The sequence below is a fragment of the Monocercomonoides exilis genome (assembly GCF_001643675.1).
Source record: "Monocercomonoides exilis strain PA203 chromosome Unknown scaffold12-1864167, whole genome shotgun sequence".
NCBI classification, from domain to species: Eukaryota; Preaxostyla; order Oxymonadida; family Polymastigidae; genus Monocercomonoides; species Monocercomonoides exilis.
In genome coordinates, this window is record NW_027150557.1 from 1475392 (window position 1) to 1491583 (window position 16192).

General features: G+C 39.0%; 3 protein-coding genes across 3 annotated transcripts; 1 reads left to right on the forward strand and 2 right to left on the reverse strand.

The window, feature by feature from the left end:
- Window positions 1-64: 64 nt before the first annotated feature.
- Window positions 65-7573, reverse strand: MONOS_5680 (putative mRNA cap guanine-N7 methyltransferase; the record flags this gene model as incomplete). Its single annotated transcript, XM_067875851.1, has 8 exons — window positions 65-969; window positions 1177-1512; window positions 1623-6230; window positions 6371-6570; window positions 6669-6749; window positions 6830-6913; window positions 6963-7314; window positions 7507-7573. 8 exons carry the CDS (start codon window positions 7571-7573, stop codon window positions 65-67), a joined length of 6633 nt encoding a protein of 2210 aa, XP_067731350.1.
- A 422-nt stretch (window positions 7574-7995) lies between these two features.
- MONOS_5681 (putative protein phosphatase type 1) lies at window positions 7996-11540 on the forward strand (the record flags this gene model as incomplete). Its single annotated transcript, XM_067875852.1, has 4 exons — window positions 7996-8128; window positions 8198-8362; window positions 8627-8697; window positions 8778-11540. 4 exons carry the CDS (start codon window positions 7996-7998, stop codon window positions 11061-11063), a joined length of 2655 nt encoding a protein of 884 aa, XP_067731351.1. The 3' UTR covers window positions 11064-11540.
- Window positions 11537-16120, reverse strand: MONOS_5682 (uncharacterized protein; the record flags this gene model as incomplete). The annotated part of the gene is made up of 1 exon (XM_067875853.1): window positions 11537-16120. The coding sequence occupies one exon, from the start codon at window positions 16118-16120 to the stop codon at window positions 12200-12202; it is 3921 nt and encodes a 1306-aa protein (XP_067731352.1). The 3' UTR covers window positions 11537-12199.
- Window positions 16121-16192: the final 72 nt, after the last annotated feature.

Sequence of the window (16192 nt, forward strand, 5' to 3'; positions counted from 1 at the left end):
TCTATTCAAAAAACATGGAATAATCATGCAACTTGTAAATGAGCATGTCACAAAAATTAAAATTCTATTGAAGCAAAGAAGACACATTTGTTAAAAATGAGAATGCATCTCTGAAGTCAGAATCAGGATAGAGAGGACTTCTTACTAAATGCTCCAGTTGAATGGACGGATCGGCTATTGTCGTGTCGATCCACTCCAAAGAATTCGGGGCAAGCTCGCCAGCTGGCTGAATATCATTTTCTGAAGCATCGTCGTCTTTCTCCGTCTTTCTGTCTTCATTTTGCTCTGTTTTCATTTCTGGCTGAGGATGATTCTGTTTGTGCTTGACGATTTGGATGATCAGCGATGCCAGTGCAGAAGTGAAGATTGGGCCAAACGAAGTCAGAGAAACAGCACCCAGTCGATGGCATCTGTTGAAGAGGAAGCGAAGTGAATGAGCGCAGATGTCAAAAAGAGTAACTGTAGTGTTCTTCCTTTCGTCGTCTTCTTCGCCCATTCCCATCTTCCCTGCACCGTCTTCATGAAGCGCCGAGTTGATCGACCAGCTCGGCGCGTCCTCGTTTCGGGGCTTCCGCTCAGTCAGGGGCCGCGCCAAGAGCAGCTTCAGCTTCTCAGCCTGCATTCTCTCCTGGTCTTTCCTCTTCTTCGCCTGCTGCTCTGTTGTGTAGAAGACGCTTCTGCGGTGCCCTTCCCCGCCTTCAGGGTCGATCTCAAGTGGATCCAAAATGAATGGCGGAAGGACATACACAGACGATGCAGATGGAATATTGGTTGATGAAGGAGCAATCGGTGTATTCAGAAAAGTTGGAGCTTCGTATTCACTATTTGTTTTCTGGAAGGTTTCTGAAGAAGAAGAAGAAGAAGATGCAGATGATTGTTGCGAAGTGAATGTGAGTGAGTCTTCGTCGTCTTGCAGAGATTCTGATTGCATCCAGTCCTTTGGCGATTTTCCTTCGATATATTGAGAATCTTAAAAAAAAAAAAAACACGACAAAGAAAAATACACAAAATGTTTGAATAAAAAATCAATAATAAAATGCATCATTCAGAAAAAAATAGCAAAACATATGAAAACGCTCACACAAATGGAAAAATTAACTTTTCTTCACAATCAAAAGCGAAATAAATCTGTAACATGAATAACCCAACACGCTCATGTTTCAGTCTATCACATACTGCTTTCGTATTTTCTTCTAATTCTCAGCCGAAGACCTTGTCGAACAAAGCGGCAGAAATCTGAGTGAAGTAGAAGATGCTGCTGGATCTGCTCGTACGGATGGAGCAGAGGAAGGAGAGGTTGAAATGGTGAAGGAGGAAATTCGGAAGAAAGTTTGGAAGAAGAAGAAGAAGAAGAAGAAGAAGATAATGACGATGAAGCATTGGTGTGTTGGGATTGCTTCATATTTGATCCATCTTTTGATGCATTCGTTAGAATAGCAGGACCAGTTGGTGCTTGTATTGATAGAGTTTGAAGAGAAGATAACAGCGAGCCAATTATCTGAAGCATATCTCCTAAAATTCAATGAGCAATAATAAGTTCAGGAAAAAAAAATAATCAGAGAATAGGAAAAACAAATAAAAGGAGAAATAATTTTTAAGTATAAACAAATGAAATGTCAAACCCTTTGTGAAAAATCCAGAGAGAGACAGGGCAGTCAGATGAGGCCAAGCGTGAATGAGGTACATGAGCACACGAGTGGGCAGAGGATAAGGTGCTGGGAAGAGAGCCAAGAGCTGTGCAGAAGAATAAGCAGAGAAGTCTGTGTGAAGAGAAGAGAACAAGGGATTGTGCTGTGAGTTGGATGAATGAAGAGACGGTTGAGAAGAGCCAGGGATGAAGTGGGATGAAGGCGAGCTGAATTGAATGCCTGTCTTTCGCTTGTCAAGAAGAGCGAGAGAAAACGAAGTGATGAATGGCGTCTGATTAGCAATTTCAGACAGAACATGCGAAAGAGATGAAATGAAGTCATACAAACAGAAAATAGGATTGTCTTTAATTGATGAGCTGTCAAGGTTATCTGATGAAGCAGCAGAAGAAGAGGAAGAAGAATGAGAAGAATGAGAAGAATGAGAAGAAGATGATGAAGAATGCATTGACCCATGGGCGTCTTTGCTTGCAAGCACATCAGCATCTGTCAAGTCAAACGAAAGAGACAAGGAAAACAAACGAGTCAATGAAGCAACATCAACAAGAGAAGAACACAAAGAAATGGGAATGTGATGAAGATGCAGATGAGTCAGTTGATTGGCTGTGCTTAACAAGCGAAGAGGAGATATTATGAATGGAACTTTGTTTTGCTGATATTCAATGGGATACGGTGGAACAGAAGAAGAAGAAGAAGAAGAAGAAGAAGAAGAAGAAGAAGAAGAAGAAGAAGAAGAAGAAGAAGAAGAAGAAGAAGAAGAAGAAGAGTTCAGTTTGTTGTGAGTGATAAAGTGAGTAATCATTGGAGTGAATGAGAATTTCAATGTTGAAGCATTTGGCATGTAATAAGGTGATACAATTGAAGAGGCTTTCGTTTGAAGTGCTTCTGCTTGTGATGCATTTTCTCCCAATGATTTGTTATCTTGCAACACATTCAATTGGCTGTTGGCAGATAAATATGGATTCATATCCATCGGTTCATCCACCTTCTTCACTGAATCACTGCCTGAAGATGAGTTATCTCCAGATGACAACAGAGAAAGCGCCTGTTTCCTTCTGTTTGCAATCTCACTGGCGAATCTCTCTCCTCCTCTGATTTGTGTCAGCTTCTTCCTTTCAGCTGCTCTGGCAGACAAACGAGACAGCAGACAGAGCAAAGCAGGCGTCGATATGACTGAATACGTTGGAAGAGATAGAAGGTGAAGGAAAGGATGCCGTTCAATGAATGAATGAGAAACGAAGAAAGAAGAAGGCGGAAGAATTGTCGATGCAATGACACTTTCACAGCTGCTTTGTGAATGCAAATTGGATGCAGACATTTGATCACTCACTGATTTGAGCTGAGCGAATGTGTCTTCAAACGCCCTTGTGACAGTATTTTGCTCAGTTTCCTCCCACAACTTGATCTCTTCACTTGTCAGAGACAGATCATATACATCAGGAAGAGAGTTGTAATTCTCTGCATTTCTTGTGGCTTCAACAATTCTGTCAATTTTTGATTGAAGAAGGCTTGGCAATGAATATTGATCCAACAGAGAAGATGTCTGAAGATGCTCAATTGTCATAAGGAAATGATGAATTGGAGACAGAAATTCATTCAATGTTGAATGTGTGTAGTTCTCTTCCACAACAAGTGATGTTAAGAGAGGAAGAGGTGTGTACTGTTTCATCTGAGATGTTGCAGTGTTATCTTTCTTTTGCGGATTCAATGAAATCGGAGTGCGGGAGGATAGCAAAGGAAGCAGAAGAGGAAACACTGCTGAAGGAACAACAAGTGAATGCAACGAAGCCAAAGAGGGAGTCGCCAAGCATCGTGCGAGTGGAACAAACTGAGCATGATGATACGACACATGACGCTTCAACGCAGCCAAAGCAGGGCTGGATTTGGCATTGCCTGCTTCTGATGAAGTCTTTTGTTGTGGCTGCAGATGTGGCTGTGGCTGATTCTGTGCTCGTGTGGGGCTGATGAACTGCTTCATCATGAATGAAGGAGGCTGCTGCTGTGTCGGATGTTGGAAGGACATCTGCTCAGCTGCGAGTGATGGCTGGTGAATAGAAAGAGCTCGTTTGGATGTATCATCACTGCTTTGAGGAAGCATTGGCTGAACTTGTGGTTGAACTTGTTGCTGTCTTTGTGCCTCAAACTGTGGATTGGAATTTGCTTGGTTCTGATTCTGAACAGACTGAACAAGATGTGGTGGAAGAATCGATGTTAATCCTTGGAATGCCAATGGAGACTGCATCGTCTGCTTTTGAGGTTGCTGCATTTGCTGTTGCTGTTGCTGTTGCTGTTGCTGCTGCTGAGAAATAGCCAGCATCGCATTTTGCTTCTGTTGTTGTATCATCTGCACTGGCGAGCTCAACACTTGCTGTGTGTATGACGAAAGCGCCTGCTGAAGCTGCTGCTGCTGTCTTTCAGGCGCATTTGCCTGACCCATCAGACTCTGAGACGACATCATCCGCATCGAATGCAGCGAGTCGAGCCCTGCTTTTGCAGCAAGCTGTGCAGGTGTTGCTGGAGTCTGCGACGAAGACAGCTGCGGAGAAGAGGAAGCAGCAGCCATTGGAGAGGAACCAGAGAGAGAGGAAAGCAGACCAGCAGCGAGAGAAGGCTGCTGCAGATTGAGTTGTGCTTGGCGGCTGGCAAACATCTGAGAGTTGGAGAGCTGAGATGCTCCAGGTGCATTGGGGTAGAACGAGGAAACAGGGCGATATTGAGAGAAGGCGCTTAAACCAGACGGCAGGCCAGTGGGTGTGGATGTTAAAGAAGCGTTCTGATACATTGGAGATGGTTCATCTGTTTGTTGGAGTGATGTTCTTTCTGAAGGCAAATGTTCTTGTGACACAGCTGGAGTCAATAAAGCTGGCTGAGTTTGAGACAAGTTCGGTGAAGGTGTGGAATAAGAAGTCATATGCTGTGGCTGCTGCTTCTCGAACTGAATGTTTGAGGTTGGCATTTTAAACTGTCCTCCAATAGCTGGCGATTCCTTCTGTGGCAGCATTCTCTGAGCTGTCTGTGGAGACTGTTCATTTTGAGTGGGCGAAGGAAGAAGAGCAAGCTGAGAAATCTTGTTATGGGTGGTTGTGATGTGCAGATGGAACAGAGATTTCATCTTGGAAAGCGCATCTAATGAGGAAGATGTGGGCAGAAACGGGTTGTTTTCGCGGTTAGACACAAAAAAGAACAGAGGCAGACACAAATGCGTCAGATCAGAAAAGCTTTCATTCTTGTCTTTTTCACTCGTTCCAGTGATTTCAGATGTCACTGAAGAAGAATAATGAGCAGAATCTGTTTCATCAGAAGATTGTTTCAAGAATTTATTCAAAATGTCACGAGACAGTCCATATTGCAACATAGGCTTTTCAGAAGGAATCAAAGAAGTAAATGTTTGCTTAGTGTCATTTTGGATAAAAGCGTCAGGAAGATAAAGTTCTTTAAGATTTGGAAACAGGCGTGTCATTCTTTCTATCACTTCATTTGTCAAATACTTGTTTGGTGCATTGTTATTGCCATTTGTATCTTCAATGCTCATCCCAGTGACAAAATTGTTCTCATGTTTTTGTTTTTCTTCAACTGACATATCAGTCGATATTTGTTGCGAATTAGACACGTTAGAAAGCTGACTCAGAACTTCAATTTGTCGAAGAAGACATAAATGTGGGGGCATTGATTCAGCAGAAGCAGAAGCAGCAGTTTCTGAAGGTGCTGATAGAGTATACACACCACGCTGCAATGGCACCGTCATTTTTGGCTCAGAAGCCATCGATGGAATAAAAGAAGAGAGCGATTTTGAAGAGAAAAGTGATTCAGTCAGACAGGTTGATGAGCTGAGTTGAGTTGAAATGTTTGGTTTTTGTGAGTAAATGAGAGAATAAGCATCGACAGAAGGCTGAAGAAGATTGAAAGCAGAATCAGAATACTCGTCTGATAACACTCTTTCTGTGGAGAACAATTGCGAAGTGGCTGAAGATGCAGGAGAGAACGGAAGAGGATACGGTTGATATTGAAGACATTGATTTCCTGACCGATCTTTGTCTGAAGAAGAAGAAGAAGAAGAAGCAGATGCTGAATGATTCATGATACTATTGCTGACTTCAGCAATTGTTCTGTTAGCGTCTTCTGTTTTGCCTGGCATCTGCATCCCCACCGACATGAATGTCACAACCACACTTTTTCCTTCCTTTTTCGTTGACGTCTGCACAATCTGCTGTGGGTCAAGCACAACAGCTGAGCAGCGGCGCCAGGAGCGGCACACTCTCCGAACGACAAGCCTTTCTCTGAAGGAAAGAAAAGAGAGGATTCGCGGAAGCACCAGAGGCACCCACATCTCGACAAGTGCAAAGAATGGATGCTTTTCTCTCTTTGACGCCTCTTCTGCTGCTGAGATGATTGTGTGGAGTGGAACATATTTGCTCTCAGAAGCTGAGGAATCAACTGTGTTTGTGTCAGAAAACAGCATTTCGTCGCTGGATGTGAGTGACGATTGAGAAGAAGAAGAAGAAAGATGAGAATCTTTTTGCGGCTGAGGAAGTTGGACTTCACCTGGTTTGTACTTCTTTTGGAGCAAAAGAGCACAATAGACATCTTTTTGAATTGGAATATGAAAGAAAATTGATTCAATTTAAATGAATGTGCACACGTAAAGAAATTAATAGAAATTTTTTAAAAAATAAAATAAAATAAAATTAATTAACACAATAATAATGCCTTTATTGTAATCATACTGCATATTTCTTTTTCTTCCTCTTTCCACTCGTCGATTCGTCTTTCGTCATCGATATTTGCAGGAAACACATTCATTCGCGACAGAAGAGACAGAGCTTCTTGCTTCAATGACTCAAATTGCTTGGAATGGAAAACTTTCCCATAGAACACTCCAAACGGCTCATACAAAAGTTTTGTCAATGAAAATTTTTCAAACAATCTGAAAATGATGTGCAGCATTCGAAGCAAGGAAACAAACATAAGAGATAGGAAATATTAGTGCAAAAGATATGTGTTCAAAGAAAGAAAGAAAGAAACCTGTCAAGAACAGATGGATGCATTAAAAACTCGTCAGCATCCACAGACGTGTCCAAACGAAAGCGATATCTTGCACCGTACCTAAAAAATGTCAAAAATGAATGATTATCATAACCCACAAACAGTGAAAAATACAGAGAATTTAAAATACAGCATCAAACCTGGGAAATCGTGGATGATCAAATGTCACACAAAAATAACGATTCCCAAAGAATCGTTGAGAAGGACTTTTTTCCAATTCTTTGCTGAAAAAGAATTTCTATGAAGTTGTTAAGATTTATGATAAAAACATACACCATATAAATTGCATTTGGAAAAGTGGCGACATAAAAATAGCCAGGAAGAAGAAAACGATCAATAGTTGAGAAAAAACGATGTGCGGTTCCAGCAGTAGCAAAAGAATAATGCATTGAGAATTGACAAGAGATCAAATGCATTTTGTGTGAAACAATTGATGTGAGACTTTGAGTTCCAAAGTCAGCATTAATTAATTGCAAAGAAAAATTGTTTTGATCAGATCCTTCGTTGTATCTATTCTTACATTCTTCAAGTGAAACATAACTGTTATCAGCACCAACAAGCGATTCAATTTCAGAATGTCTCAACTTTCCAAGATCTCCTCCCCTTCCAATACCCAATTCGAGAACTGAAATTAAAAATATATAAAAATTACAATTTGAAAAAAACAGAACATGCAACCAAGTTATAACAAAAATAAATGAAATGCACAATAAAATTAAAAAAAGTTGTATGCCATTTGCATGTGGATGTGGTGTTGCAAGTTTTATAAGAATGGATTTTATCCAATTGTTAAACGAAAGTTGATGGATGATCGGACTTTCTTCTCTTTCGCTGAGATCATACTTTTTTGAAGCAAGAGCATCATAATGCGCAACAGAAGCCATTAAGCTTCGTTTGCAATAAAATAAAAAAAGTAAAAATTTGCGAAAGCTATATGGGTCTGTTAGAAAAATATTTGTTAATTATTTGCCATAAGAAACATCAATAATGATTTATGCTGAGTATCATAGAACATTTTTCGAAAAAAACAAAACTATTTTGGAATTATTTTTTTGTTTTTGAATTTTTCACTTTTCCAAAAGCTTTTGGAAATCATTGTCAACCGTATTCTGTTCACTTGAATCCATACAAATTATGATGAAAAAATAAATGAAATTTTTTTTTCAAAATTTATAAATTTTTGATTTGACAATTGATCACAATGTACCCATTGGGAATTAATTCATCTTGAATTTTAATTTTTAAATTCGACCATCCGAATTTATTGTTTTGTCCCGTTCAACCAAAATAAATTTCCGTATTAGATATGAACTTGACATCAGATTATCTCGATGATATCCCTCTAGAACTTGATATTCATGCAATTATTCAATCATTACTTTTTTCCGCAAAAAATCCTCTTTCTTCATCTTACAAGATGAAGGAAGCCGATATAAAAGGTAATACAATATTCTGTTAATTTAAATTGCAAATACGACTGTCCAATTTTGAATTATTGCATTTTCAAGGAATAATAATAAAATCCAGAGAAATTTTTTTGGCACAGGACATTGTTTTAGAGCTAAATGGTCCAATGAACATATGCGGAGATATACATGGTCAATTTCATGATCTTGTTCAACTTTTTGAAAAAGGAGGAACACCCCCATATTCAAATTATTTATTTCTTGGAGGTTTGATAATTCAAATGTATTCAAATATTCAAATATATTATATTGCTGTATGATTTATATATAATTTATAGATTATGTAGATCGAGGTTCTCAATCAATTGAATGCATATGTCTCCTTTTAGCCTTCAAAATTGCTTATCCAGAGAATTTTTTCTTATTAAGAGGAAATCATGAGACGCGTGCTGTCAATTGTTCATATGGTTTTTTTCAAGAATGTATGCATTTTTATGTTGCGAAAATTATGTGTAATTTTTGAATTATTAGGTAAAGATCGTTACAGCGAACAACTATGGTGGCTGTTTAATGAACTTTTTGATTGCCTTCCACTATGCGCGGTTTGATTTCATTTTATACAATTAAAAATATTTAAGATTAATTTAACTATTTTTCATTGAATTTTTTTGCTATTGTTTAGATTGTGAAAAATAAGTTATTCTGTGTTCACGGAGGAATTTCACGTGAACTTCCAAACCCTTACGTGCTACGTCAGTATCAGCGCCCACTTTCAATACCGCTTCGCGGTGCGTTGTGCGATATCCTATGGGCTGATCCAACAGACAAAATTGCAACATGGATGGATAGTCCTCGAGGCATTTCCCAAAGTTATGGAACAATGGCTGTTCATGCTTTTCTTCAAGCAAATGGATTCGACGTTTTAATTCGAGCGCATGAAATGACTCAAAGGGGCTATCATTTTTTTGCGCAGAATCGTGGAATAACAGTGTTTTCTGCAGTTCAGTATTGTGGAAAGTATCAAAATGATGGTGCAATAATAAAAGTGTCTTCTGATTTGCTTTGCTCCTTTGTTCTTCTTAAGCCGCAAAAAGAATTTATTGAATTGTGTAGTCAGGAGCACGAACAGCAAAGGCTTGATGCTCAATCAACATCCACCATGAAAGATGTTGAATGCCAAGAAAATCAAAGCATTGATGAAAAAGCGAGTAATCAAACGAATGAAGAAAGCTCACCAATGCTTAGCGAAGCTGTTTGTCTTCCAGGAATGATTGGTGATGACATTGTTCGGCAATTTCATCCCCATCCCACGTTCACTTTTCCACCTTCACCAATTACACGTAAAGTGAAAGATTTGCCTCTTAGTGAAAATATATCGACTTCATCTGACAACTCCAGTAAGCATCATCCTCAGCTGTCACCACTTAGGACGACTTATCCGCCTTCCTCCTCTCCAGAAAGCAATTGCTCTGATGAAATCTATTCTCCCAAACAAATTAGCCATTTAATTCCTCCTCCGCCTCTCTCGCTCGCAGCATCATCGGCAAATGACGACGGTGCAATTCCATTAGAAACCACATCAATTAATGTACTTTCATCTCCACTTTCCACGCCCACTCCACACACTCCTTCTTCATGTCTAGAGCGTTCCAATTCATTTGATCCATTCAATTGTGTTGCCTCTCCAATCCAAAACAAAGCTCACAACACACATTCACAGATTAGAAACCCCTCACCCACAGTTTCACCATCTATAGATATTCCCTCAAACACTTCCTCCACCTCAATCTCTGAATTGCTCGATCATACACCCAATTTGCTTGCTACTCCCAAATCTGATATTACAAATTCCACATCGATGTCTATCTTCTCTTCTCCTTCGACATACGCAACCTCTCCTTTTGTCACATCAAACAGCCACCAGATCACAATCTCTGCGCCACGGGCATTTGCATTCCGCGGGGTTCGTGTTGCTGTGATGACCGCACTCAACAATCCGCAGCAGGAGCATCATTCGACCCCGCGAAGCAGAGCAGGAATTGGATTCCAAAGAGAAAGAAGCATCATAAGGATCACTTTGAACTCGAGGAAAATGCGCACTCAAAGTGATGATTCAAATCTCTTGGAGACAATAAGCGATATCAGTGCGAAGATTAAGAACAGCAGGACCGAGAAAGAAGTGTGCAGTTTCACAGATTATAAACTTGTCTCAAGTCAGCACGGAAAAATGGAGCAGGATGAAAACGATTCTGGAGATAATTATGCTGACAGCTGTAGCAGCGACAACATGAATTATCACTCTGCTCACCAAATAAACGATAATCCAGAATCAGAAAAGGCTTTAGGCACGATGCAGTCATTTCCTTATGATTGTGGCGAGATTTGTCACGGAAACATAATGCTTAATGATGAAAGCGAGCGCGGCAGCGTTTTCCAGTCTGAGCCTGTTGGATCGCAGTGGTATTCTTCAACGAATTCAGACAAAGAGGCACTTTCACCGAAACTGTCTGGCATTTGCAATGAAGATGGCGCTAATAAAATGGATATTGAACAAGAAACAAGGCAAATGCCAGCACAAAATTCTTCTTGCTCGATTGACTATTCGGATGGTTGTATTCCAATCTTCGGTCAATCGTCTTCTCCATACCATTCCCCTTTCACTTCGGCTGCGAATCTTTCTTCCCCTGCACATTCACTTTCATATCAGTCTGTTATCCAATCTCCCATGCAGCCAGCTTACAATGAATCTTCATTTCCACAATCTCAAAACATTTCATCGTTTTCGTTTAGCCCAGCGAGGCAAGCTAATGTTTTATGTGCGTCTTCACTTTCCTCGCCATATTCTTCGAATTTTTTGCCTTGTTTTGCGGATCCTTCTTTGAATGTGTACTCTCAAAATGTCTCCCCATTCCACGAAAATAGAACGCACCTGTGTTCTTCTTTCTCTTTGTATAATCAAAGCGATTAATTTTTCGTTATGTATTTTTAAGTGCTTGGTGTATAACTATCTTTTGATTATACTTGTTTATGTCTGATGAATAGAAGCAAAAATGATTCTGTTCAAATTGTTTTGTTTTACAACGGGTGCTAAAAGTTTGATTAAGATGCTCAAAGTTCTTGCAAAGAATACTTACTGCATGGACTTGCCAAATCTGATCATCACGCAAAGATGAATTAGCAAATTCATTTTTAGTGATTTGATTGAAATACAAATTCAACCAACAATCAGTTCTTGTGATGTACGAAGGGAAAAAAGAATTTGTCCTCTTGAAAGTCATCAGCTGCCATATTGTGAAGATGACACTGACTTATTGCTTTGCATTGTATTAGGATTTATTTCTTTTCTTTTCTTTATAAAGTTATTGATACGTTTATTATAATTATAATTATTATAATCATTTTTAATTTTGCGTTTCAATTATAAAAAAAGAAAGCTTTAAATCAAAATCCAAAACTATTTACTACTTGTTGTGAGTTGTTGCTAAACAATTAAATTTTCCTTAGATATTTCACGCATTAACAAATACTCCACTGTAAAAAAGTTATGAAAACAACTAATATAAAGTCGAAAATGAAAAAATTATAATGAAGTTATGAAATTATTTTTTAAATATTCAAAAACATCAGTATGCAAAAAATACTCTGAAAAAAAAAGTTGCTTTTGAAAAAAATCTTTTAAGGAACTAAGCTTTAAAATTACATTAGTTGAACGAAAGAAAAAGGATAAATATTGATATGAAAAATAAAAACATGCAACACAAAATAATTCGTATGTGTCTCATTGAATAAGGGCAAGTTGAAAAAGAAACAATAGTTCATCAATTTACATTCAATTCACAACGAATTAAAACTGGAATATGTTCAACACACATTTTAATCACCGATAAAAATAAAAATACACAAACATAAGCTTATGTACTGAAGCAAGGCGTTGAATCAACAAAAAAAGAAAAATGAAATTGAAAAGAAAAATAAAAATGACTCTTAGAAAATGATTCAAATGTCTTGCTAAAATTTTCAAAATATTCAATCTTCACTTTTGTGCTGTCTGGCTCAACCAGCATGGAGATTCTCGTTCTCCAAAACAGACAGCACAATGAAGGCTTAACTCCAAGACACTTCACTTAAGCATCTGTCTCTTTTGCTGTGCTTGGCTGAATCCTTCGAATGAGCAGACGAAAGAAGCACTTCATCATCTGCTTCTTTCACACAACTGCTCAAAGAATCCTCAGCTGCATCACAAGCACCGTCTCCTGCATCAACTAGACTGAAGAACTGTTCTGCCTTTTGCTCAGCTTTTTGTGTCTGAAGCTGTTCTGCTGAAGGCAAATTACCTAATTCTTCCTGTTGTGGCGAAATGGCATCGTCCTTCGGCGCATCCAACGCGCCCAAAGAAGGCGACGAAAACAGGAAAGAAGAGATTGGTGAATAAGGGAATGCAAATGACACATTGCCTGATTCAAACAGTTCTCTGACGTCTTTATCACTCGAAAGCAGTGGAAGCGGAGACAGATAGCGCTGAATGTCCATTTCGTTCTTTGTGGAATCGGAAGTCAATTCATTTCCGTTTTGAGCTTGTGGCTTCAACAGTGGAGAGGTTGTTTTTGCTGCTTTCGATGCATCTGAAGGCAAAGCAGCCAGCGGAGAGAATGCATTCAAAGGTGGTTCAGCAGACATATCAAAGAACGGTGAACCAGTAAAGGAAGAAATTGGGTCTGTTGGCCACTCAAATGAAGAAGAGGAAGAGAAAAGATAAGGAGACGAGGAAGCTGGCAAGGTAGTTGGGGCGACTGCAGAAGGAGGAGAAGGTGGAGAAGAGAAATCTGGCATCGATAAAGGAGCAAAAATGGAGCTCCACGTACCTTTTAGGTCGTCTGAGTGAGACGGATGGCAGTTACTCTGCTCTTCCATCTTTACAATTGAAATTAGAGGACTTGTGTTTCTTTGGGACGTATCTTCAGCTACGCTCCACAATTTTGTGCTTTCTGAAGGAAGCGACTGAGTTGATTCCGGAGAGAGATTAGCAATGGCCTGGGAAAATGCACTCAATGGTGATTGGATGGAAGAGTTTGAGTGGATCTCTTGTGAAGCTGCGGGTGTGTTGTTGATATCAGTCGACTCTCCTTCTGACGCAGCTTTCAAAGACGATGAAAGCGAGGGAGGAAGATTTGAAGATGAATTGTCTGTGTTTTCAGTCTTATTCGCGTTTTTCTTCTTTGAACGAGGAACAAACTCGACTGGTTTGAAAGACAGTTTTGATGTCAGCTCAGCCAGTGGAGATGAGCTGGGAAGCTTAAGAGTCTTTGAGGATGAATTTTGATTCGGTTTGGAAGTGCTTGTGTTTGCGTTCGTGCTTGTTTCAGAGAAAGCAACGGAAGAGTTGATGGTTGCTGAAGAATGATTGCTAGCATTGTCTGGCAACGAGGTCAGCGGAGGAGAATTGAAGCTGAACGATTCTTTGGAAAATGGAAGATTGTCAGAGGCAAATTGATGAAACTCTTCATCTTGTCTCTTCATGTAGTCTATTGATCCTTGACTGACATTGAAATTTGTACCATGTTCAGGACTCCGATAATTCATTGAGCTATTTCTTTTATTCATCCTTGCTTGTTTAAAAGGTAAAGTCTGATATGCCTCATCATTTGTCTGCTGCTGCTGCTGTGATTTCAATGGAGAGCAATATGCTTCGCCCCCAGCATTGTCTTGTCTTTCTTTCCTTGTTTTAATGTTCTCTTTGAAGTTGGCTATTTGTGCCATCATTTCCCGTTCGAATATCTGCTTAAACTTGGCAAACGGTGACAGTTCAGCTTTTGACTGTGTGTCGCCTTGTTCCATTCTGCTTTTGTCGTCTTCTTCAATTTTTTCTCCTTTTGTTCCAAACGGCATGCTCAAAGAATTATTCGCTGTAGATTGAGGACGTTTTTCAAGTGGGTTTGTGCTTGGTTCCTGCAATGAAAGAGTAGGCACTTTGGAATCAAAAGGATTAATTCTGTTGCTTTCTGTTTGTCGTGTGTTGTTTTTCTCGCGCTGGAGAAAAGAATAAGGATTGCCTGGATTTTTTGTGTAAGATCGATGAGAACCCCATCTTTTCCCTGCAAATTGAAAACTGTAGTTAGAGCTTCCTTGTGGTTGTTCCGCATTGTTGAATGGAGCAGTTGTTTTAAAGCTGCCAGAGTTCATTCTTTGTTCATCTGATGAAGATGCTGAAGCGAAAGGATATGAAACAGATTTCTGCACAGGAAGAACATAAGATCCACTTTCATATCCTTGTGCTTGATTGTACTGCTGTGTGCGAGAAAACAATGAAACTGAGTTTTGGGCAGGTTGTGTTTTGTGCAACGGATCGTGACTTGTCTGAGGAAAAGCAGAGAAACGAAATGATTTCATTCTTTGTGTAAGTTTCTCATTCCATTCGTTGATGTTGTTTTGGTAGGCTGCGCCTGTCAAATGGTTTGTTTCGATATTTACTGCAAACTTCTCAGGCGAATCTGATTTTTCAGAAGTTGATGAAAACTGACCAGAAGGTGTGACAGACGTAACCTCATTCAGAACAGCAGAAGGAAGATGGAAATCTTTGAATTCTGCTATTGTATCATCATCTGGAGGTGGTGGTAAAGACGGTAAGGGAGAATCCGGTGCTTCTGTATTTGAGACTAACTTTGGTGATGGTGGTTCAATTTGATCAAGTTTCTCCTTCTCTTCTTTCTCTACAAGTTCTGTTTCTGTTTTGTTTTCATCTTTTTTCAAATCAACTTTCAGGGCATTATCATCCTTTTCAATAGCTGAGTTTTCTTTTTGTTTGGGGTTATTATTAGAAGTATTGTCACTCTTTTCATTTTTTATATCAGGTAGCTTTGAAAGTTCTTCTGTTTGTTCAGGCTGTTCGTTCTTCTTGATATCTTCAGCCTCGTGTGTTTCTGTTTGTTTCTTCTTTTTCTTTTTCTTTTTCTTCTTTTCCGTCAAGAGTTCTTCATCAAGTTTAAGGTCGTCAGCCAACTCGTCGATGGTTTTCTTTTTCTGCTCTTTTTTCTGCTTGTACTTTTCCATTTTTTCTCTCATTATTTCTCGTTCCTTCAGCAACAGAAATATAAGATCAACAAGCTTTTCCTTTTCGTCATCTGTTTCTGCATTTTGTTTTGTCACAGCAGATGCGTTTTTACTTCCAGACTTTCCAACTCCTTTTTTTCTTCGTTGTTTCTTCTTTTCGCTTTCGTCATTCAAAAAATCGTTTATGAGTTCATCAAGCCTGAATGAAAGATTTTCAACGGTCGAAGATGTTTCTGAAAAAAGTGAAGAAAACGAAGAAACACTGTCTTTATCATCCTCCGTATTCTTTTTCTTTTTTCTCTCAGCTTTGTTATTTGTTCTTGTATTTTGTTTTGGCATTGATATTTCCTCGGTAGAAATATCGCTTCTTTTTCCTTTCTCGCAAACTTCTGCATGTGCAGATGATAGAGACAATGATTGATGCTCATTATCAAAATTTTGAGGAATAATTTTCGAGGAGAGTAATTCACTATGAATTTGAGAAGCTTTTATTTGCTTCGATTGTTCGTGGCTTTTATCCATCTCAATGCTGTTTTGTGAAAAGATCCTTTTGGGAGTAGTATTTCCTTCCTTTTGCTTTCTAAAAAGTGGAGAATCGAAATCTTTATCACTTGATTGAGAAACTTGTTCAGAAAGATGTTTTTGAAGCAATTCATCTTCTGGTAGAGAAGGAATAGATGCATCCATTTGCAGAGAGTTGTCAGTCAGTTTTTTTGTGCTTGAAATTTTCTGAGTTTTTCCTGCTTCAGTAATCGAAGAATTCTTTGTTTCTTGCGTTTTCAAAGGAGAATCTTCATCATTAATACTTTTGTATTGCATTGAAGCAGCATTGGTACATGTATGATTCAAATTTAAATCATGATGAACGCTGCTTGATTCAACAAAGTCATTGGAAGAATCAATACTGGATTGCTTGCAATTAAAGGATGAATCCATGTTCTCTACTTTAACAGATGGATGTCGATCATCTTCGCTCATGGCATATACAAATTGTCTTTTTGAAAATTAATTCGATGCAAAAAGCACTTTTTGGAAACAACTGTAATGCAG